Below are 25,849 nucleotides of genomic sequence, written 5' to 3' on the forward strand. Positions count from 1 at the left end.
TAGCCGTGTTAGTTTGTATCCACAAAAACAACGAGGAGTCCGGTGCCACCTTAAGGACTAACAGATTTATTTGGGCATAAGCTTTGTTGCTTATGAGTGGTTTTTTTACCCATGAAAACTTATGCCCAAATAAATCTGTTAGTCTTTAAGGTACCATTGGACTCCTCGTTATTTCGGTGGCAGCAACTCATGGTGTAAATTGCTCTTTATTGGAAGTAAGGGTTTCGGAATCTGCCCCCAAGAGTGTTAATGGCAAAGTTGTTGTACTTACCAGTCTTGGTCAGTCCATGATGAGGAATCATCCTCAATGGTACACACCAGCCTGTGCAAAAGTCTTTTTAGAAAGAAAACATGAAAAAATTACCTTAAAAAGGCCTCTGAGTTGGATTATAAGGACTGTCCTGTGACCTGCACTGCAGGCAGAAAAATGGGAACAGTGGGAATCAATGGTAAGGTCTTTTACAACTACCACTGGGAAGTTTGGATCTGTGCGTCAATGTGCATTCACCCCACGTTTACTGACATTTAAGATGGCTCGGATACTCAAGGTGCAAAGGCATAGGACTCCTAGAGTCAGGATCTGCAGTGACAGTTCTCTGAAAGACGGAGTGCAAGTTATTTAACCCTATAACTAAGTTGTATCTTGAGAAGGATTTAAACACCTTGGGTCAGATTTTAAAAGGTATTCATGCACTTAAAGATGCAGACCCAAATGGGAGTTAGGCACCTAGGCATGTTTGAAAATCCCAAGAGGTGTCTAGTAGTCTAAATATCTTAAAATTCTGCCCCCCTAATGAATTATCTCACAATTCTCTTCACCTCAAAGGTTTGAGTTTACCTTAATGTCTTCTTCCTCATCTTTAGGGCTAGCAGATGTATTAAAAAAGGTCATGATTACCTCTGGGATATCAGAGGCCACATTCCATAGGAGTGTAGTCCTGCAGCTCTGCAATCAAGGTACCTTTTGCTGGAGGAATGGGTTCTCTTTATATACACCTTTTGAAGGTCATGCCACGTATGCCTAAGCTCCTTTACAGAGCAGCTCATGGAGTCTGGCCAAGGCACTTAACAGTGCCTCAGGTTTATCCATAGATTCCAAGGCCAGAAGGGACCATTGTGATAATCTAGTCTGACCTCCTGTATAACACAGGCCATAGAACTTCCCCAAAACAATTCCTAGAGCATATCTTTTAGAAAAACATCCAATCTTGGTTTTAAAATTGATGGAGAATTGACCCCATCATAAAAGTGATGGAGAATCGACCACAAATCTTGGTAAATTATTCCTCACTGTCAAAAATGTATGCATTTCCAGTCTGAATTTGTTCAACTTCAACTTCCAGCCATTGGATCGTATTATATCTTTGTCTGTTAGACTGAAGAGTCTATTATCAATCATTTGTTCCCCATGTAGGTACTTGTAGACTGATCAAATCATCCCATAACCTTCTCTTTGTTAAGTTAAATAGAATGAGCTCCTTGAGTCTACAACTACAAAGCATGTTTTATAATCCTTTAATTATTCTCCTGGTACTTCTCTGAATCCTGTCTAATTTATCAACATCCTTCTTGAATTGTGGATACCAAAACTCGACACAGCATTCCAGCAGTGGTTGCACCAGTGCCAACACATAGGTAAAATAACCTCTCTGTTCTTACTCAAGATTCCCCTGCCTATGTATTCAAAGATCATATTAACCTCTTTGGCCATGATGTTGCACTAGGAGCTCATGTTCATCTGATTATCCACCATAACCCTCAAATCTTTTTCAGTGTCACTGCTTTCCAGGATAGAGTCCCCCATTCTATAAGTATTGCCTACATTCTCTGTTCCTAGATAGGTACATTTAACTGTATTAAAATGCATATTATTCGCTTGCACCCAGTTTACCACGCAATCCAAATTGCTCTGAATCAGTGACCTGTCCTCATTATTTACCACTCTCCAATTTTTGTGTCATCTGCAAACTTTACCACTGATAATTTTATGTTTTCTTCCAGATCATTGTTAAAATGTTAACTAGCATAGGGCCAAGAAATGATTTTTGCAGGATCCCACTAGAAACAACCATTCAGTGATGATTCCCCATTTACAATTACATTTTAAGATTGATCAGTTAGCCAACTCTTAATCCATATAATGTGTGCCATGTTAATTTTATATTGTTCTAGTTTTTTAATCAAAATGTTGCATGGCACCAAGTCAAATGCCTTACAAAAGTCCAAGTATATTACACCAACATTATTACCTTTATCAACCAAACTTGTAAACTCATCAAAAAAGATATCAGGTTAGTTTGTCAAGAGCTATTTTCCATACACCCATGTTGATATGTAATTATTATATTATCCTCCTATAATTCTTTATTAACAAATCCCATATCACCCGCTTCATTATCTTGTCTGGGATCAACATCAGGCTAACAGACCTATAATTAACCAGGTCACCCCATTTACCCTTTTAAAATATTGGCACAGCACTAGCTTTTTTCCAGTCTTCTGGAACTTCCCCAGTCTTCCAAGATTTATTGAAAATCAACAGTCTAATGAGCTCTGGCCAGCTCTTTTCAAACTCTTGGATGCAAGTTATCCAGACTTGCTGATTTAAAAATGTTTAACTTTATTAGTTGCTGTTTAACAGCCTCCTGAGATACTAGTACAGTGGAAAGTCATATCACATCATCTTTTTCCCACAAATACACAAATATTTATTGAACACTTATACCTTTTCTGCATTATTATTGATAATTCTACAATTTCTATTTAGTAATAGACCAATGCCATTGTTAGGATTTTTGGTTTGTTTGTTTGTTCCTAATATACTTAAAAACGCTTACTTATTGTCCTTAACTCTGCTCGTCAGAGAGATTGCTCCAGATGTTCCTTTGCTTCCCTTATCAATGTTCTACAATTCCTAACTTCTGATTTATATTCATTATTATCAACTTCCCCTTTCTTCCATTTGTTATGGTGGGTTTTTTATAGATGCCGTCACTTCCTCTCTAAACAAGGCCAGTTTTTAAACCACTATGGCCTTCTTTCTGGCTTGTGACTTTTAGGGCATCTGTGACAGGGCTGCATCCAACTCCTGTCTCTTTTCTAGCCTCAGACCCCGCAGAGACCTTCTCCTTGTCAACCACCTTATGTAATTTATTTATACTGTTCTCCCCACTACCCTTACAAACTTGTGCTGCTCAGTATTTACAATAGCATACACTTCCTATCTCACTCTGCCAAGGAGGGGGGAGACAGCCCATATCTTCTCCCTGAGAAATCTCTCCTGGTTCTGGCTCTGGCTCTGACTCACAAAAGCCTGCCTCCCCCAAGCACTTCTTCCCTGTGCCTTTCAACTTTCTGGGGTAATGGATTAGTTAGCCTTGTATCTCTTCAGCCTATCCCCAATCTATCAGTCAGGCACAGCTTTGGCCCTCTGGTTAACTATGGGCTGATTTAATTGATGGTCCAGTGATCAGAATGCTGTTACAGTTGCTGTTGCCCAGCAGTCTATCACAGCATCTAATAAAATGTTCTTAACCAATTTCCAGTTATTACTCACATTTTTCTGATTAAAGTCTTCCTCTCAGGTGTTTTGGCTCATAATTGTTTTCAGCTTTGTGAAATTGGCCCTTTTAAAGCACCAGGTATATATATTACTGGTCTGGACTTGATTGTGTTTTCATATTATAAATGTGATCAAGCCATGTTCACTTGTACCTAAATGATCATTAACTTTTAGTTCTGTGATCAGTTCCTTTTTATCTGTCGAGGCAAGAGCTAATATCGAATACCCCTGTGTTGGATGCAACTTTCTGAGCTAGGAATTCATCATCTATAATATTTAGAAAGTCCAAGGATGTTTTAGTAACAGCAGCAAGAGGTCTCCAGCATAGGTCACCCAAACCGATGTTCCCCATGATCACAGAGCTTTTTTCCCTTACACTTTATAGATAGGTCATCCTGTTCCCTAGTGTGATTTGGTGGTCTGTAGTAGACACCAACACCCTATCTTGTGCTTTATCTGTTAGGATATTGACCCATTTGCTTTCAAGATAATTTCATTCTTAACTATCAGTGATTCAGAAACAGGTAATGCTATTTTTGACAGAGAGAGAGCCACTCGCCCTCCCCTTTTGCCCACTCAATCCTTCCTAAATAGGTTGCAACCATTAATTTTAACATTCTAAGCTCGGGGATCATCCCATCAGGTTTCAGTAATGCCAACTAGATTGAATTTAGGCTCAGAAATGAGCAATTCCAATCCCTCTTGGGTATTGTGTGTGTGTGTCCATCTTGTTGATTTCAAAATGGAGTCCGTTATTAAGACTTCAGATGCCTAGTCAGTACTGAGATGCCTTAATCTGAGGCCTGAGTTTCACTGCCATCATTACAGTATTTTGATTTTCTCCTCCTGTTGGGTACCAACACTAGCTAGCTAGCCTCCAAGGGACAAGACACGAGGTGAAAGGAGGATATTGCTGGCAGAGGCAGTTCTCTGGTTGCTAAGCATGCCTTTGAAGAAAATGCTATATTCAGCAAGTCTAAGTAAGAGGAAGCAGAAGAAACTGAAGCCTCCTGAAGATCTTGAGCTAGTTCTCTCACATCGAATAGCAGCCAAATTGATCACAGATACACATTTCACATTCAAGGGAGGCAGGATTAACCAATATAGCTGCTGAAAACTCCTAAACCTGGATGATGAAGTGACTTAATGCTATCATTTTGTGCTATGGCATAAGATACCCAGGTTCCTCAGACCCTAGGTGATGTGCACTATCTTAAGGCCCTATCAACAGTCAGGTCAAGTTTTGGAAACAGAATCTATGATGCCTGGGAAGGTGAGGTACTTTTACAGCCATATAGGCAGCTTGGTCTAGAGGATTAAGCATGGGCCTGGGAACCAGGCCTGGGTTTTAATCTGCATTCAGTGTCTGACACACTGTGTAGCTTTGGACAAGTAATTTAAGCTCTTGGTAACTTGGGTTCTTCATCTGTAAAACAAGGATAATACTAACATATCTCCCTCACTGAGGTATTATTATACAAATGTACTGAAGATGTAAAGCTCCATATAAACACTGAATCAATTCCACAGACAAAGTCGCGTGCTGCAATTCAAACTAATTCCTGTACAGCATTTGTATTAACTTTCCGTTTCAAACCTATGTGTACTTTGCATACATCCAAATGTACTTTGCTCACAGTAGTGTGTTCATTTAAGAAAAGAAAACCAGATTGGACAGGAAGAAAGGAACAATGGTCTTGTGAACAGGGCTCAGAAGATCTGGTTCAATTTTGTGCTCTGCCACAGACTTCATACGTGACCATGGGCAAATCCCTGATTCTTTCTGTGTCCCAGTATCCCATCTATAATGAGTTTACAACCGTAGACATATTATAGATGGGGCCCTGAGACAAAGAAAGAATAAGGGACTTGCCCACGGTCACATATGTCTACAGTTGTAAACTCTTAGGGGCAGAGTCTGTCTCTTACTATGTGTATATATGGTGCCTCGCACTAGTTGGCCCTGATTTTGTTTGGGGTCTCTATTGTTCCCACTGTAACAATAGCAATGATAGGAAAATGTACACAGAAATACCTACTATCCTTGGAGAGAGAGGAGGGAAAAGCAAGTAAGAAAAAAGTGCAGCACTGATCAGAACTGCAAAGAGAATAGGATAACAGTAATAAAAATATGAGCTTTAGTAGTAATTCATTGTGGCAAAGAATCAATAGCTCATCTTAGTATTATTTATTATTTGTTTATGGTAGTGCACATACAGACAAAAGGGACTAAGTCTCTTAGGCTCAGTCCCAGGTACCACAAAGTTATGCATGCTAGATGTAAGCCTCATGGATGAATCTAAATACTATAATCATGAACAGGGCCGGATTAACTCTCCTGGGGCTATTAGATTTTGTGGGGCCCCTGTATACAAGTCTTTTTCCTAATTTAAAACAAAATGATCACAATTTTGGCCTCGAGGCTATTAACGCTATACTAAACTTGCCTTTTAATTAACATAAAGCCATTCTGTGGTTACATTTCAGTCTTAAAAAATGTAGAATATAGTTAAGTTAATTCAAAATAGCCTACTTCTTACCTTAGAACAGCTGCTATATTAGTTTCTTTCTGGGAGAGAGTTTGGGTGCAGGAGGGGGCTCCAGACTGGGGCAGAGTGCTGGGGTGCAGGAGAGAGTGGTGGGTGCAGGCTCTGGGAGGGAGTTCGATGCAGGAGTGGATTCTGACCGGGGCAGGGGTTGGGGTGCAGGAGGGGTCGTGGGGTCTGGGATGGAGTTTGGGTGCAGGAGGATATTCTGATCTGGGGCAGGGGTGTAAGGGTGGGGGGGGCGAGGTGCAGGCTCTGGCCAGGAGGCACTTACCACAGGCGGCTCCCGGACGGCGGTGCAGCAGGGCTCAGGCTGGCTGCCTGCCTGCATGCCATGGCTCCACACCACTCACAGAAGTGTCCGGCTGCTGGCACGTCTCTGCATGCCCCTGAGGGGAGGGGAACAACGTGTCTCCGTGTGCTTCCCATGACCGCAAACACTGCCCCTGCAGTTCCCACTGGCCGGTTCCTGGCCAATGGGGGAGCTGCGGGGACTGTACTGGGGGTGGGAGCAGCACGTGGAGCCGCCCCCCCGCCAGGGGCCACAGAGACGTGCCAGCAGCTGGCCGCTTCCGGGAGCGGCATGGGGCCACGTCATGCAAGCAGCCTGCCTGAGCTCTCCTGTGCCGGGGCACCCCTTAGCCTGGGGCCCGGGGCTGCAGCCCCTAAAGCCCATGCGTTAATCCAGCCCTGATCATGAACTCCTCTATTTACCATTTAGGGCTGATTAACTGCAATAGAATTATCAGGCAGCCTCTGAAAACTCATTTCCTGTGTTAACATGAATTGACTCCCTCCCCATGCTCATTTCCCTCATTAATGGATTTCACTTTTTATGCATTGTCATGAATGCTCTGCAGACTTGGACATTTTATTCCATGGGGACAGTGTGGTGGAAATTTTACTGTGGATCAGCATTAGGGTCCAGACACACTGTGCCAAGTTTTGAAAGCCCATGGCGCCTTCAGTATCTGGCACCCACAGAAAGTGTATTTGGTGGTGACTAGGTCCCTAGAGCTGGAATAAATTCAAAAATATATCTCTTTGGTCTCTTAGGTATATGTCTTACTTTCCCCTCCACATATCCATTTGAAAAGAATGCACATTCTTGATAGATATTTCTGTACACCACAAATTGTAGCCCTCAGGTTTTCCATTGGTAAAATGATTAATAAAGAAATATATTTTTGAAGTTTAATTTTTTTATTCACAGTTTTTTTTTAAACAAACATTTTGCTGAGTTTACTTTGGACACAAATACACAGTTATGGCTCACACTATAACATAGATATTATTTGTTAAAAATATAACATGTAACGTATTGTAGTGGTTACACTATTTCCCCTTTCCTCTTAAGTTTTTTCCACATCTTAAAGTGACATTAGAAGCCAAATCTGACCTACCTAGCAACACAGTCAAATGTATCTATCAAGTTTTCTTATCGACTGTAAAAGTACCTTTGGCTTGCTTTTGGTGTTAATGTAATACAAGTTAGCAGTATATCACAAAGCAAACATTGGACATTGAGTTTGATCACTGGCTAGAACTTTGATGTATAGTTTTATAACATGCTCTAAAGCTTCTCTTTGCCTCATATCCTAGTAATGCTTATATAGTGCTTAGTTGCAAAAAGTTATAATTAAAGAAAGATAAATCATGGGCCCAGTCCTGTTACTATTGAAGTCAGTAGCAAAACTCCCATTGACTTTCATAGGAGCATGACTGTGCTGTGTTTCTACTGTTTATAAATAAAAGAAAAGTATATTTTGGCTAGAATATAAGGAGGTTTGTCTCCTAAAATGTTAAAATAGATAGTTGTGTATCTGTAGTAGCGGATCCTGCAAATCTTCCATGCATGGAATTCCAGTTCAACATGGCGGGGGCTTGTGGACTCAGCCCACTGTTACCAATAATAAAGAGCTGTGTAACTGTGGGTGCAATCCTTCATGCCAGACACGCCTGGCAATAGAATTCCAAACATGGGCACCGTGCGGAATCAGAACTGGTTTCTTCTCTTTGCAGAGAAGCAGAAGGACAAGGGTTACATATAGTTTATGAATAAAAGCCAGTCAACATTTGTTTTTTATCCTGAAGTTAAATTTTAATCAAAATTTAATACTTTAATAAAGTAAGCAAGGGACAACACCCAATGAAACAATCAGATACCTTGGCAATGGGCATAGAATAAGAATTTAGGCCCTGACCCTGCAGTCAGATCTGCACAGGTGGATTTTTATGCTTGTGGAGAATTCCACTGAAGTCAGTGGGATTCTGCGCTGCCACAAGGGTCTGCCCACACAGATCTGACTGCTTGGTGAGATTAAGCAGTTTATATCAGAGGTGACGGACATCATTTGAAATATGTGGAAACCTTTTTTCCAAGCTGGAATAAAAATAGTCCCAAAGTATATGCACTTTATTTAGGTAATCAAAACCTTATGTTGTTTACTTGACTCTAGCCAATGCAAACATTTGCCATTTATTCTGCTTTAGGAAATGTTTTGCTCATATTCTATGCTCTTACATTCTGTTGATGGTCATGCACTGTAGAGTTTACCACATCCAAATGAAGCTTGATAGGCATAGATTTACCTGGCCTCTTTTATGTTTTCTAGTACTCAGGCTATCCCCTAGTTAGACCCTAGTTCAGGAAAGCATCCGTATTCAAGACAAACATGCTTCAGTACAGTCCTTTTCTGAACTGGAGGCTTTGTTTCATTCTCACACCCAATGAGGTGGCTACTCCCTCCCATAAAGTAATTTGACCTATAGCACCCTAAATTCTAATAAAATTCCCACTGCACTCTAACTTAATGAGGCAACATACAATTCTACTTGTTAAATGAGAATATATGGCCAGGTTCCCTCTTGCAGTTTGGCCCCTTAGCACTACCGGAGTGGCATAAACTGGCTGGAAAATGCCTGGATCTTTCTAGTTGAGAATTCCCCCAGAATAGTTCTCTTCCACGCTGGCCCTGGACATGGAAGGGGGGTGAGACAGGATATGCCAGAAAGGTGGATGGGCAGGTGGCCAAAGATCCAGACATTCTCAGCTGGTGGACAGTCTCTTGGGGTTAGTTACCAGCTGATGTAGTCTAGAGAAACCCCCAGTTAATCCATTTGAACCTTCCTTGCCCCGTGACCATCAGCAAAGACTGGGTGCAGCAGAGAATCTGGCTCTGTCTTTACCGTACGGTATTCATTTTAGGGAAAGAAGCTATTTATCTGAAATTCTGGCAGGCTTAGGGGGGGTGACTACTGCTGAGAGATGGCCATGTCCCTGCTGCTTGCAGATGAGCACTAGAGCACACTTCTATGTACCGACATTACGTAGTGGATTTTAGCCTGTAGTCATGCCTAAAGTGCACATTAATTGATTTCAGATGAATGCCTGCATTACTATGTGCGCTTCCTGTAGATATTGATATATTCAGATGGTCTTATACTCAGTATTAATTCCCTGCATTTATTCACTGTGTAACCATGTACCTCTTCATGTTTTAATTGCTTCACTGCTATCATAGAATGAAAATGTATGTATTGTTAAAAATGGCACACAGATTTTCTACATACCCGTGATGCTAGAAGTACACCCCACTGCCAGAAACAGAATGCACTGCCAACACTGGCACCAAGAAGTTAGTTAGAATGCACATCTATTTTGTATCTTCAACCTGTATTGTATTTTCTATTTGTCCCAAATCATCATGTGCAAGGGCCTCCACTAAGGAGTAAAGGTAAACAATATAGATAGATATCACATCTTCCAATGCTGTTAACACACTTTTTTTCCCCTCCAGCATTGTTTTTTAATAATATTGAGCATTAGAAATTAACAATGTATTTTTGCTTTGAAAGATACAAAAACAATTAGCCTATCTGACGGTTAATTTTTTTGGTCGAACCCATACACTTTCTTGTTGAATTATATTATATAGTGATTACTGAATTAACCTGTTATCCTTTATTAGTATATTTATTGCTCAAAATATTTGCTACTTTTTTAAAATGCACAGTACATGCAAGAATCACTTTTGAAAAAAGTGCTGACTTAAGAAAGCAAAAAACAGCATGTGAAATGGTATATCTTCCCTGCCTCTCCTAAGTGCTACGAATCATAATAATGACAGATATAAACTTGAATATAAATAAAGTGGAGATTCTAAAACCATTTAAAAGGGTCTGATATATCCCCAATATTTTAAGTAGCAGAGCCCTCAGCAGCAGCTAAATATTTTCAATATTGTAATAAGGTAGGATGTTCTAAATAGGTTAGGAATCTATCTTGCAGCCCTTACCCAGGTGATCAATCCAATTGACTTCAACAGGACTGCTCACATGAGTAATGGCTGCAGGGTTTGGTCCTTGGTATTCACTGTAGTAAGATTACATCAGAAATCCCTTTAAAAGACAAAGCATCATAACAAATGTAGAGTTTAGGAATGAAATCAAATGACTTTGTAAAAAGTCACCGTTTAACATGGTTTTAGTCACTTAGATGTTTAATAGCGGAATCTGCCAAACCATCACAGAAGATACCAGTTCATCCTGTCGCTGCTGCTTGGACTTCTTGTTCACCCTTCTATGTCCTTGTCCTCCAGAGATGACTAACACTGAACTTGCTTTCATTTTCCTGGATCGCTGTCTTTTATTTTTAAGTGAGATGTTTTGATCCTTCAAGAGCTCATAAATGGTGCTGTCCTCCGGCCTACGTTCTAGGGAATTTGACCCATGAGACAATGTTAGGGACCCAGAAGATGAAGACATGTCACTTCTTTGTGCAATGGATCCTACTGAACCACCTAGCCACACTGCCGTGTCATGAGTGTTACTTAGGGAAGAGCTTGGTCTGTCATTGTGCAGGACATTTTTTTGGTCATCTTCTTTAGATTCGGAGTTAGGAGGCAGACTGTTTCTTGATTTGCTTTTGTTTTTCTTGTTTACAGCTGTAACCATTACAAGGAATTTGACTGGGCCATTATGTGCATGATAGGATACCATTCCCCTTCCTGAAGCCAAAGAAAAACGAAAAGGTTATGTAATATTAATCTCACTCATTTTGGATCACTGTTTTACACCACAACTAGTTCATTCTCACAACAAATCATTTCAATTAGACTTGCATAACCCTGTCAAAAGAAACACAGAACGTAACAGTTTCTTCATATATTTACTGAAATGAAACATGGAATAATTTACAAAAAAATCTACAGTACATTAAAGATGCATAAGGGCTGGAACAGAAATCTGCTAAAAGCAGGACATGCAGAGTAAGTTGACATTTAGTTCATACTTTTGTACTCTGTTTTCACAACAGCAAGAGTAAAGAAATCCTCAGCTGACTTGTTTTAACTGGCATTGTCACTACCTTAATATTACATGCTTTCTCCGAGACTCCCCAACAAAATGAAAGGTTTTCAGTTAATCCTACTCCTCCCCTCTTGAATAGTATAAACACATCAATTCCAGTGCAGGAGGGCACTCCACACCCACAGAGGAGGGGGTAGGATTTGCCCTGAAGTGCTGATCTCTAGTTGCAGTGGTGCAATCATAGGACAAATGGTGAATGAGCAATCTCAATTTATTTTTTTTTTAAAAGGATTTAGGCTGTGGGACATTGGAGGAGAAAAGAAGGATTTAAACTGTCAGTCAAAAGATGGCACCAAAAGCAAATTGCTAGGGCTAAATTCAGATGATCTTTAATAACTTGAAAATATGTGGATCTTTCTACAGAGTGGAGAAAAGATGCAACATTCTGCCATACATACTCCCACCTGGGTGGGGGGATGTGGTCATGAGATGTGCCTGTATGTCAGACAAGATCATTGGCCTCAGGAAGAACCAGGCATAATTTGGAATGAGAGAAAGTTGTGAGATACCCAAAGATAGACAGATTATGTGAATCTGTGACAAATGCATATATAGTAAATCAAGGTTCCAAATAGACACAGGTGGATGTATCTCAGATCAGTAAGCTGTAAAGAGAAACAGAGTTAGCATATCTACACACATCATCTAAGGGCTTGTCTACACAAGGCTTTTAAAGCAGATCAAACCAAGCTGATTCCGTTTGAAAATGGTTGCATACACATGATGCAGACCATCACCATGCACTAACTCAAAATTTGCTACTAACGCTGGGTTTGCTGCAAATTGAATTAGTGTGGTCTATATTGTTCATGTGGACGCAATTGCTGCACACCACTTTCTCCATGCCTCCAATGGTTATCCCACTGTGCCTTGTGGGTTGACAATTACTGATCTATCTGTTCCCCTGTATGCCTTCCCATGCTCTGGTGTCAAGTTCCCAGGAATCTCCCCCACCTCGAGGATGACCAGCAAGGTCCAGTAGAGCTTGAGTGGGAAGATGCTGGAGAGGAGCTGTCCCCTGAGAACCAGGATCTTTCTGAGACCCAGAACCCTGATGCAGATCAGCTGGAAAACCAGCCGCAGTCATGCCCTGCTGCAGTGTACTCTGACTACTGTCCTGCATAGGCAGAGTTTGAGTCCTAGCCAGAAACCCAGGCTGGGACTGAAGAGGCAGATCTCCTGAAGGGAACTTCACCGTGTAAGTACCTATCTTTACAATTTATTATTATTTATTTTATTATTCTATACTATCATTCTACCTTCTGTTCTGGATGCCCCATGGCTGCAGCCATTGTAGCGGATGTGAGTTAGGAGTCCTTCCAGGTATCCAGACCACACCTTCCACCCTCTTTCCATCAGTTCATGCTGCCCGTTTGCCCCCCACATACATGTTTGCCTGGGTGGAGCAGCCACCATTTTATAATCAGCTTCTGTCTCATGTTAAAGTCACAACTTTCGACCATTTTCAGGGCCACTCGTCCCCCTCTCTCTATTTTCCTTTCCCCCCCCCCCCCCGCCACCCCCCCCCCCCCACGCCTGCCTCCCCCCTCCCCCATCCTGTTCGCTAGCCCAAAATGGCACTGGGAGCATGCTGCAGAATCCACCTCTAGCCCACTCCTCTCCTGTGGCACATTCAAATAACAACAACATTCAGTTGTGAAAAATGCAACAGTTTATTGAGACATTAGTTACAGGAAAAGAAGTTTGGCTAGTGTTCATCGTTTACATGAGGTAGACATGGATACTGCATGACCAGTAAAGGTACAAACAGTACTGTTTCCTACTGACGTTTAAATGTCCTGTAACACGCATTCTAGCTGACAATCATTGTAGGAATTTATCTGTTTTTCTCTGCAGGGGACATAAAGCAGAACTTAAGAGTGAGGAATTGCTCAGTTTTGGTTTGCACATTATAGGGAACAGCTTTCACACCCCGTTATAGCTCGCAAGCCCCTTCCACTCCTGCAGCACTTCTGGGGGGATCATCCTGGTGAATAACTTCACAGAGTATCTCTCATTGGTTTGCCCTTTGCCTTTTTGAATAAGACCATTCTCTGCCTTTGTGTCACCCACCCCAATGTGACATTATTATGAATCAGGACAGTATAATGTGAATCTCTATCCGGTTTGGTCCCCACTATTGCCCAATCCCTCTGACCCCATATGCACATATGCACATATACACATATGCACCTGTAACTTTAAGACCTTGTTATTTCTAAACTCTTTGCATTGTTGCACTTTCAGTTTGGTTCTCACTGATGTTTTATTTAAAGGGAATCGTATGGTTATTTATCCACCAGTTCAATGGAAACTTGATTTTTGGCTTTGTTATTGTTGTTTCGTAATAAAAAACATTTAAAATCCATTTTGGTCCATTATGACTCCTCACTGCAAGTAACACATACAATTCGCTAAATAAAACTAAAATAATTCATTCAGTTTTACAAAGGTATATGGGCAATGCCTCACTTCCACCACCCATAAACACTACTGCAATGCTCACAGACTATCCCAACCCCGTGTCCATGGATTAGCAGCTGGATGTCCAGTTACACATGTACAAGCATGAGACTCAAAACATGAACAATAGGCATCCCTGACAATATTCCCCCAGAGGTTAACATTCTCTACGGGATGCTTTACTAGCTGCTCAAACCACCGAGCAAGTCTCTGTACCTCAGTCTCCCACCCATCACTAACACTTTCCCGCTCGGTCTCTCAAATACTGTGCAGAACACAGCACCCAGCTATAATAGTTGGGATTTTTTATCTGATGCTTCCAAACAATTCCATAAGCAGCACAATCTGCCTTTCAAACAGCCAAATGCATGCTCGACCACCATTCTGCAACTACTCAGGTGAGAGCTGAAATGTTCTTTTTTTCTGTCCAAGTGGCCTGCGTGCGGCTTCATTAGCCAGGACACCAGAGGGTAAGCTGGATCTCCCAGAATAACCTGATCAATCTTCACACCATTAATGTCCACAGTGCTCCTGGGGGCAAATAGTCCTTTCTCCGTTAATGTAAATAGAACTGAGTTCTGAAAGATCCTCATATCATGGACCCTTTCAGGCCACCCTTCATGTCTGTACACTTGCCACAGCGGTCAACCAGCCCTTGGAGCAGCAGAGAAAAATACCCCTTTCTGTTATAAATTCTGCACCCTGGTGGGGGTCCCATATTCAGCATAGGGACTCCCATGTTGCAAACCCATCAATAATCTCCTGAGCATTATCCAGCTTTGTGACCCAGTTAGACAACACCTTATCAACGACATAGCAGAGCTGCATGAGAATGGCCCCAACAGTTGATCTCCCCATGCCAAACTGGTTGGTTACAAACTGGTAACGTTATGGGATGTCCAACTTTCAGATCACAATGGCAACCAGCTCCTCTATGGGTGTGAGGCAGCACATGTTGGTACACTGTCACTCTAGCTCTGGCATCAGTTCTTCACAGCTCTCCCCATCCTGAAGTTCTCTCACCACTGTTGGTCGTCCCAGGTCTGCAGAATGATCCTCTCCCACCAATCCACGCTGATTTGCTGGGCCCAGAAACGGTGCTGCAGTCTATGTAGCTGATGCAGGAAGTGGTTCTCTAGCTCCAACTGCTCAGTGTCAGTGCCCTCATCCTGCTGCAACAGCTTCACTGTGTTCTCCTGCAGCTGGGGGAGCTGCCAATGCTGGCATTAAATATCCTCATGGACCTGCACCATCTGCTCAGTGGTGCAGCAGGAAAAGTCCAATGCCAAATGCAGCTGGCTTTTAATGCTGTAACACAGCCCAAATAGCCTCCATGTACTTGCATTTGTGAGCATAATGCATCTCTGGGTCCATGCTGGCAGACAACAATTGGAAAAAGGCACTAGCATGCCCAGAGAGGAAGCATGGAACAGAGACAGTGGAAACACGGGCTTTTAAAAAATTTGAACTTGCCTGGCTTCCACTTTGAATCCGACAATTCATAGCAAAAACAATCTCATGATGCACATTGCTCAGCCATGAAGCAAAGGACCATGGGATACCCCCGAGAACACTACTACCTCAGTTCACTCCAAACCATCACCATGTGTTCACCTGATGCAAGCTGAAAACAGAACAGGTGTCTTATGTGCATGCTATTGGTGCGACTTGCATACTGTGAGTTACCAGACGTGCATCAAAAAGTTTCGCATTATCTCCCATGTTTGACATATTGTTAGGCTGTGATCATGAAATTCTATCACTTAGGGCTTGTCTACACAGTGAGGTAATACATTCTATGGGGGGGATGATTTCTAGAGCACACTAATGTGTTGGGCATTAATTGGTCCATGTAGACCCTACTGATCATAGGTGCTGGAACTAGGGGTGCTGCTGCACCCCTGGCTTGAAGTGGTTTCCATTATATACAGGGTTTACAGTTTGATTCAATGGCTCTCAGCACCCCCACTATACAAATAGTTCCAGCACCTCTGCTACTGATGTGCAGTAAAGGCTCCCTAGTGTGCTTTAACATAGTACCGTTTCAAACAGCACTACGTTAAAGCGCAATATGGAACATTGAATGTGCAGCAGCACATGGACTAATTAATGCGCAACATGTTGGTGTGCTTTAGAAATCACACCCTCTAAAGCTAGAGTTGGCAACTTTCTAATTGCACAAAACTGAACACCCTTGCCCCACCTCTGCCCCACCCCTCTCACTCCAGCCCCCCTTCCTCAGTCACTTGCTCTCCCCCACCAGCACTCATTTTCACTGGGCTGGGGCAGGAGGTTGGAGTGCAGGAGAGGGTGAGGGCTCCAGCTGGGGGTGCAGGCTCTGGGGTGGGGCCAGAAATGAGGAGTTCAGGGTGCGGGAGGGGGCTCTGGAATGGGGCAGGGAGTGGGGTGCCGGAGGGGGTGCAGTGTCTGGGAGGGAGTTAGGATGCAGGAGGGTGTTCCGACCTGGGGCAGGGGGTTGGAGTGTGGGAGGGGGTTCACGATGTGATCTCCAGCCAGGCAGCGCTTATCTCAGGTGGCTCCCAGTCAGTGGCGCAGTGGGGCTAAGGCAGACTCCCTGCCTGTCCTGGCTCCGCGCTGCTCCTGGAAGTGGCTGGCATGTCCAGCTCTGGCCCCTAGGCAAAGGCGCAGCCAGGCGGCTCTCGTCACTGCAGCTCTCGTTGGCTGCGGTTCCCAGCCAATGGGAAGCTGTGGAGCTGGCACCGGGGGCAGCGTGCGGAACTTCCCTGATCGCCCCTGCGCCTAGGGGCCGCAGGGACATGCTGGCTGCTTCCGGGCACTGAGCGAAGCCAGGGCAGGCAGGGAGCCTGCCTTAGCCCTGCTGCGCTGCTGACCGGACTTTTAATGGCCCAGTCACGGGTGCTGACCGGAGCTGCCAGGGTCCCTTTTTGACCAGATGTTTCGATTGAAAACCAGACACCTGGCAACCCTATGTAAAGCGCATTTCCCCACTGTGCAGACAAGCCCTTATATAGTAAGTGCAAAGGTGTAATGATGAACTATCACAATTGCTATTAGAGACACACATATGAAGTGAGGCAATTATAAAAACCGGTGCTCTGAGATTCACATTCCTGATACTCAACCTGCAAACTATAAAAGTATATTTTCTCCAAATTTAATATGCCTGGAGCTTTGGACTTCCTAAGGCCCATAGAAAAAGTCTCAATCCCAAAATAAATTTAAGAATTATAGTTCAGACAAAATAACCAAAGTGGAAACGGGAGGTTAAAAGTTAAAGGTTTTTTTTTATGACTTTAACTATGATTTCCATATAATCCATCTATTTTTAAAGTTTCTCCTAAACATTAATTTTTTTAGGTTTGCCAATTAAAAACATAATGTTGTCTTCTCTTAAGTTATTGATACATATTGTTATTTTTCTGAATAGTAGTCAATCTTATTTTTATTTTTGTAAAGTTACAGGAGTTTTGGTTTTAAAAAGTTTATTATGGAAACTAGATATACATTGCTTGGCTTATAAGGTCTTCCTGCTTCCCTCCACAACTCAGAAATTCTAGGTGAAGTTCTGAAACCAAACTGTAGCTTCACCTATGCCACATCCAGCACACCTTTTTGAACCTTGCTTTATTATGGTAGTTAAGAGCAGGATTGAAATGTTTCCAAAATGTTGGCAGAGTTCTGATGTTTCTATCTCAGAAATGAATAACTACCAAAATAAGGTGCCTTATCACTTCAGCAGGCCCCCAAATGCTATAGTTGTCAAAAGCTAACCAATAAGTCAAAGTTTACACTTCAAGACCTCAATGTTATGGAGTGATCATGTCACAAAAATAACCAATCAGGAAAAACACTGAACTTTCAATACCCATCTCTCCAAATCCAGTATGCCATTTCTCTCCAAATTTGGAAATAAACACCCCCTTGACTCTCCTCCGACATGCCAATTTGCTTTCTGATATAACATTTCCAAAAAACTGTAGAGGAGAACAACATTTCTCTTTACAGTGGAAAGGCTGTTCCAATCTTAGACACAGAGGTTTCTTCCCTCCATAATACATGGCTTGAAGAACTAACCTCCATCCCACTCTGCCTCAAAAGAACAACAACAGTTGTAGTCATGGATGCTGATTTAATAAAGCAAAAATAACAGAAGACAATAGAAATATGTTACAGATATACTATAAAACTAAGTAGGATCAATAAAAAAGCTCAAACCATGTCTATACAATACACAAAATTTTACATATTTGCTTGATTTATTGACTAAATAATGTACTGAAAATCCAGTCTTCAGCATACCATCATACAAAACATATATGAAAAATTTTACTCACCCGTTACTTTTGGAATTCCTTGCAAACGAGGCACTGGTAGTGCTACTATAATACCCAGATTTGTTCCAACTAACAATAATCCATGGCACACCAGCAGACTGGTCACAGAAACACGTTGTTGTCCTGTGAAATTCAGAGAGAGATGCATTATTTAACGGACATAACCTTTGATTTTGTAAAGGTAACCTACAGTAAACTGCACATAATTACATTGTTATGGGCTCTGATTCAGCAAAACATTTAAGCAGAAGCTTAAATATTTTGCTGAAGCAAGGCCTTGAAACTTTACCTGCATTCCATATAACCCACATGAAATGAATTTACTTTTGAAATGCTGCTGAAAGCAGCTATATATTACTTCTACAAACAGGTTACTTTTACATATTCTTTGTAGCAACACTACAATATATAATACTATATAATACAAACAGAATTATACAAGGCTACAGTGTTACATTGTGTTCAAGACTCAACACTGTCCATATTTCATGAGCATAACTGCATATTTTTCTACTTTTCTGTAACAGCTTGGTGTATTTTGGGATTGCTCAAAATCCTCGTAGCCTTTGAGGGGGAAAAAATATAACTGATTGATTCAATGCACATGGACTTTCAAAAAGTCTTTAACAGCCTCCCTCATGAATGGAAACTAAGTAGTTCTGTGACAAGAGGTGACGTTATGTCCTGAATTAGAAACTGGCTAAGAGACAGAAACAAAGAGATGGACTAAAGTGTTGGCCTGGGTCCCCCAAAACTCCATATTAGGTTAAGTATTGATTTATATATTCAGTGAGGTTCTGGAATAGCAGTGAAGAGTGAGACGGCAAAATCTGTAGAGGACATGACATTTTTTAGTATGGTCATTACTAGAAAAGATTGTGGAGAACTCCAAAGAGACCTAATAACATTAGGTGAATGGACAGCATGATGCTGATGAAATTCAGCATTGACAAATGTAAAATAACGCACATGGAAAGGAATAATGTAAACTATTTATACATATTGCTAGGTTCCACGTTAACTGTAACCACTTAGGAAGAAAGACTAGATCTTCATTGTGGACAGTTCAATGAAAACCTCTGTTCAGTGTGGAGTCGTGGTAAAATAAAATAAATAAATAAATAAAAAGGCTAGGTTACATATAGAAAGGGATAGAAAATAATAATTAGAATATCAGGATTGAATTACATTACATTATTTTACATTATTTTACATTTGACAATGTAAAAACTTTCCTCTATGGTGTCATTTCTTCAATGTTCTCTTTCTTGCTGGTCCTTATAACTTGTATCTCTTTTGTAAAGTAATAGAATGGATTTTTCAGCTATCTGGAGTAAGAATGTATGCCAGAGCAAAATGGCTTCAGATTTATTCATTAAACCAGAGGTTCTCAAACCAGTGGTCCGCGAGCTCCATCAGGTGGTCCGCGGATTGTTCCCTCTAAGATCTGCGCCTGGGCGGCCAGACACGAGAGAATGAAGGGCCACCCACCTAATTAGTGGAGCCGCGCAGGCATGGCTCCACTAATTAGGTGCCTGGACCCTGGAGAAAACGCACATGTAAGGTGAGGTGGTGGCCTTGGGGGAAATAGGGGGTAGGTGGGAGGGGACAGTGGGGTGAGAAGACGGGGTGGGGGGAATTTGGGACATGCAGGGCTGCGGCAGCCAGAGAAAAAGGCGACTTTCCCCAGCTCCAGGGCTACGGCTGCCAGGGAGAGATGGCCCTCCTTCCCAGCCCCAGCTCAGGGGCTGCTGTGGCGGGGTAGAGTGGGCACATCCATCACCTTAGAAAGGTAAGACTACTGGTATTAAAATATGAGTTGTGTGCTTTTATTTGTAAAACCAAAAAAACATTAATTATTATTAAGGGTTTTTTTTTATATAGCGCTTTTATCCAAAGTGCTTTACCATAGTTAGCTAACGGTACAAACAACATTTGGAAAGATCATTAAGTGGTCTGCAAAAAAAAAAAAAGTTTGAGAACCACTGCATTAAACAATAAACAGGGGACAGAAGATTTTGATTAATTAATTGAAAGCCTGGAGAGCACTGGAAAGCAAAAGCACTGGAGAGAAAAAAGGATGTTAGAATGTGTAAGGATAAAAGAGACAAAACAGTCATCAAAAAGCATGTGAGAGAAACAATATGGTCTTATAAAGCAACATCTAGCAGCGCTAGTCAAATCTACTTACAAATATAAATAAGGCATAATGAAAAAATCCATAATATTAGTTTTTCTCTTTCTCCCTCCCTCTCTCTCTCGTATCGCAAACAATAAGAGGTCATCTTAGCATACAATTAAAGTTCTATGTCTACAAGTAAATTATTATGTGTCTTGTGAAAGCTTAATATTTTTAACTGAAATATAAATGAGGAGATGTGTTAGGTTTCCAAAGGGGAGTATGCAAGCGTGCTCCTTTCACAGCTGATCAGAGGGACAGACTTGAAGGAGACTGAAAATTCTACCCTTACAGTCAGAGGGTAGATGGCATTAAAGTGATTGCAACTGGATGAAAATGGAGAATGGAAGACATCTATCAGAGGAAAAATCATCATATCCCAGAATGATGCCAGAGGCTACAGCCTTGATCTGTTTGTGAAAGTGAAGGCAAATAAAAACACATTAATAAACCAACACATTTCCTTGTTGAAACAAAGAACCTACTAAGCAAAGAACAGTAAGTATTATACATGGTACCCACCAAACCAAACTCACATCTTCTAATATCAGGTTGCCTTTCATACTCAGATATTATGCAGATATTTCTATATACTAATTATGATTTTCACAATTGCACAATTTCATTAGGCTTAGTTTGGGATGGGCACAAACCAAAATCATTTCTAGTTATCTCTGAACTTGAGAAGATCTCAAAATACACAACTGATTCCAGATTTCCAAATTTAGCAAATATCTTAATAGACCAAAATGAACCAAATCCTTGGTTCCAAACATATCTGAATTTGGGGGTTTTCAAGAGCCAAATTTTGTGGTTTAGCTCATCCATAATGCAAACAAGCTAATGTTCCTAAATATATAACATCTTTGGGTCCAATCCTACTGTTCTTAAGCAGGCAAAAGTCCAGTGGTAGTTTTATCTATCTAAGCACTGCAGTAATGGGATCTTCATATATCTAATATCTGCAATGCCTTTTAGGGTGTTCAACACTGGGGAAAAAATCTCAATGCCTGTCTTCACACTTTAGCCTTGAAGCAAATTCCAACTGGTAATTTGCACCTGTGAAGTAACATTATTATTTCCACATGTGACAATAGTATGTGATTTGCAGGCAAAATAGAGTCCTATATATAGAACACAACTTTATGCATGAACCACTAAAAGTGAGGTCAAAAGGAAAAGTGCTTGCTTTGAAATCTTGGGAAAGCAGGAAACATCTGCATGTGAATACGTATTTTTGACATAACTTATAGTAATGTGTGATGATAAATAAAACCACTCATAAAAAGGTTTAATTGTTGTTTGCAAAATAAGATTTGTAATCTTGCTATGGTTTGCAAATTTATGACTTTTAAAGTTTGTTTATTTTATCCCAGGGGAAACGAATGCAAACAAGCAATGGCCCCTGATTAATTTAATGTGTTCTATCTAAAAACAACTACAACAACAAGATATTCACTATTACAGTCTTCAAGAAAAGGTGATAAATATAAAAGCTAAATATTAATATTCCTGTTTTAAATGAAACCTTTCAGATGAAATTGGACTAATACTTAGTGGAATTGTTAAACTAGTAAACTTAATAAGACCCTGATCCTGGGAAGACTTATGGACATGCTTAATTGAGCAGGCTCATTTATTCTGTTTTTTTCCAGGTTCAAGCCTCCATCTAGATCTTCCTCAGGTATCAGCTTTTGACTCTGGTCCTGCAACTGGATATGTATAAGTGAAACTTTTGCCCCTACACAGAGCCCTCTGCAGTCAGTTCTATGCAGGGATGCACCTGCACAGATTCTGCTGCAGGATCTGGCCCAACCTGCAAATTAAACTGCCTAAAAACCCTACAGTGCTGTTTATTGTATCAGACTACCCTCACGTCTTTCCCTCTTTTTACTCTTTTGTAGGACGGCAACTTGATAAAAAACCCTTTAACAGCGGTGAGGGTTTATTAACTACAAATGAGTGTACTTTATTTTCTATAGAGAGGAAATGAGAAAATGGTTTTTCTTTGTCTCTCTTTCTCATCAGTTTCCAGGAAACACATTCGTAATGTTAGAGGATAAAGAACGGAAACTACCCCTTTGTTAGATAGGTAACTTGTCATCATCCATAAGCACAAAGAAATCAGATAGTTCAGGGTCAGCAGAATCTCTCTCAAAGGACAGACTGCATTACAAATTTTAAAAACACCTGGGAAATTGTTTGGTTTGAGGATATTTAAATATCAGTGTTCTTTACTGAAAAATAAAATGTGTGATCATGAAAAAAATACAATCTAGTTAATAAAAATGTGGCATGTGTATAGTATGACTATTAATTAGTAATACTTTAAAAAAACCTTGTGAACAAGGAAGCATAGTATACATGCCTTAAGTAGACTATATGAATTGTGACAGGGGTTGTTGCAAAGTTGCCTATTTGAACTGTGGACCAAATATATTGGGCACAAGTTTGCCCTCAAAGGCAACATATATAACATACTGGCAAGAGATGTATGCTCATGCCACACCTAGTGTCTTTTCTACAAAGGCTACTAGACCTCTTCTGTTACCAGCTAAAGGGGTTGGTCCTTTGGCTATAGTGGTAGCAGGGTGTACTGAGCTGAAGATACTGGGTTCTAACCCCTTGTGTTTGCTGGTATCTTGCGATTAAAACAATTGCTATTTTTAAACTTTCCAGTATTCTAGAAACTGACAGTTCTCCCAGCTTCATCTTTTCCTCACACCAGGCCCCCCATTAGATTCCTCACCCGTTTCATCTCCTGCAACCTAATCCACTCCCATACATTCCGTTGCATTAAAAACATAGGCCCAGCAGCAGAGAAAGAGATCCATCAGGAGGCCATTTACAGTTCCCTGATTCCCAGGACCAGTCTATGTTGCACTGAGGCCCTGGATAAATCAGAGTAAGCTAGGAGCTGCCCTAACTTATGTCAGCTGACTACATGTTTAAACATTGCACCCACTGAACATAGTTAGATTGGAGCATGCTCGGGCCACTTCCCCTCTGGAGCTGAAGCGTGGGGGTGCTCGTTCAACACCAACGGAGAACTCTCTCGCACCAGAGGAACTCTCAGCTGGCCGATTCCTGTTCCTTTTGAGTCACGTAAGTAGTCTAAAGGGCCAGAATACAACCAACATCCAGCCCATAAATGGCAGTATTCAGGAACTCCCAAGACCATGGGAGTAACTGCCTTCCACTACAGATCTCCTCTCCCCTGGCACTACCTCCCCAACCAGAAGCCATCAGACGCCTCCCTGACAATGTATCAGATGGAGAAAAACACAACAATATTATCGGTTTATGTTTGTTATGGGCTATGTCTGCTTTTTTATTATTCAACTCTGCCAGCTTGCAGTTATTAGGAAGACAATCCTTTCCTCTGCCATTTCCTCCACGTTTCACCCTTGTCTTACCGTGCACTCTGCAGTAGGTTGCAATGTTACCTTTCCCAAGGTAGAACAGGAACGTTCTTTGTGGCAGGGAAGGCAGGCCGTGACATTGAAAGCTGTGTTCACATGGCAATAAAATTGTGAAAACCTAATGCTAAATTACTTTGTGTTGTGTTACTTCAGCAGAGCCATATAATTCAGAGTGACCTTTCCCTCCTGGAGCAGTAGGAGACAGACAAAAGGATTATAATTTTCCTCTCACTCACACTGATTCTACAGTAAATGTAATTCCATTAACTGCAATGGATCTACTGAGGTAAAGAAGAGCAGAATCACAGCAAATCCCCAGGGAGCGAGTTAAGCTGGTTTTACGGCCCCTTCGTGTGCTGAGAATCTGATCCAAGGAGTCCAGATTCTTGATAGACTTGTCATGACATTGGGTCTATTCTTCCTGTAGCAAACATTCTCTTCCATAGGCACATTAGGAGGATTTTTAGACTAACTTCTTCCCTCTGTTCTTCTCATCCCTGAGTTCAATAAACCGTGAGCTTTTACTCACTCTTCTTTTTGCATGTTAATGAGCCTCTGTCAAACTGCATACAATTAACTGGGTTGTTCCATTTAAAATACAAACATTCCCTCGCAGCACACATCCGAGCCCTGGATGGACACCATGAATCAAATGCCCACACCCCTAAGCATTTCTCAGCACAACACGTTACAATACAAGACTTCTAAACATGCAGTCATTTCACACCACTCCTTTTTAGCTCCCAGTATATTACACACCGTCTGACGTGGTCTTTGGCTGTTTTCGTGTTTAATTGTAAAAGGCTCTGAGCAAATTTATTATGCAAACCACCTACTTCTCTCTCTTTTAACCTTTTTGGTTACAATGTTGTGGGATCATGCTCAGAGATCCAAGAACTGCTACTGAATAACTGGAATGCATTTCTTGTTTCAAATGGACGCTATTGTAGCATTTTTCCTGCACAATTTCCACTCTTAAAAAAACCTTTGACTCACAGGAGAGGTTTTTGAAAGAAAAAAAAACCCTAAAGTTTTGAGAATTACACTAGAGGATATTAAAAATAGCCAAAACTCTTTTACAGGAAAATGTTGGTCAATTACATCAGCCTATTTTATTACCATGGCAATGACAGCTTAAACTAAATATTTTCAAGATGATTTTTTTTCATTACACTCATAGAGAACAAACATTTTCAACAAGGAATTCAACACTTTCTTTGCACCACTGTAGGAAATATTAACTTAGTGTTAATCTTCTGTTTATGCTGATCCTCATCCTTTTGCACAAATAGGACAAATTAAATGGAATGGCCCATTTAAACACAGAGCAAGAAGAAAATTCAGTAACCAGTCTTCAGTGTGGGAGTTACATACAATTTAGAATAGACTCTTAATAGAGCACTGTAAAAATGAAGAGATATTAATGACACCATTTACAGTGGAGCTTTATTTTGAAGCTAATGAAATATATAGTAGGTAGGGTGAGATGATAAGTAGGTAAGAAAGGGATTTATTTTTTAAATCTAAAATTTTATACACTATTCTGTTTAAGGAAAAAAATACTTTCAGTGCCAAAAAACTGATCATTGTTCAAATCAAAGCAGCACGCTGCCTCTTCCCCCTTTCCCCCTTTCCTGGTGCTGGGCTAAGCTGCACTTGGGGCACATGGGTGCAAGTGATCTGAATATCATCCTTAGGTACAAATAGGGAGATTTGGAAAGAAAAATGAAACCATATCTTTTAATACCATTGAAACACTTTGGACTTGGAGAACTTTGACAAGGAGACGGACTGGAAATAAATGAAAAACAGGCATGAGCCTAAATTCCACTGCAGAGAGGCATGCAGCCAGATTGCAGGCTAAATTCTGATACTCTACTTTGGCCAATAATTGTTTCCAAACACTTAATGAAATGTGAATAATTGAGGAGATGTCAATCTCCTGATAGACGCTTCCCCTTCCATCATGGCCAGCTCTGCCATTTCCTCCC

At 41.1% G+C, this 25,849-nt stretch overlaps 1 protein-coding gene across 1 annotated transcript in view; it reads right to left on the reverse strand.

Annotated features, from left to right (window-relative positions):
• Positions 1-7,306: 7,306 nt before the first annotated feature.
• Positions 7,307-25,849, reverse strand: part of ARHGEF10 (Rho guanine nucleotide exchange factor 10) — a 108,373-nt gene continuing 89,830 nt past the window's right edge. The window contains exons 25-26 of the mRNA XM_029912254.1: positions 18,258-18,380; positions 7,307-11,117 (exon numbers count right to left, since the gene is read on the reverse strand). Of these exons, the coding sequence (XP_029768114.1) occupies positions 10,603-11,117; positions 18,258-18,380 (638 nt within the window). The 3' untranslated portion in view covers positions 7,307-10,602. The remainder of the gene's footprint in view (positions 11,118-18,257; positions 18,381-25,849) is intronic.

Source organism: Terrapene carolina, unplaced genomic scaffold (assembly GCF_002925995.2).
Source record: "Terrapene carolina triunguis isolate 2854851 unplaced genomic scaffold, T_m_triunguis-2.0 Scaffold42, whole genome shotgun sequence".
In the NCBI taxonomy this organism is placed as follows: Eukaryota; Metazoa; Chordata; order Testudines; family Emydidae; genus Terrapene; species Terrapene triunguis.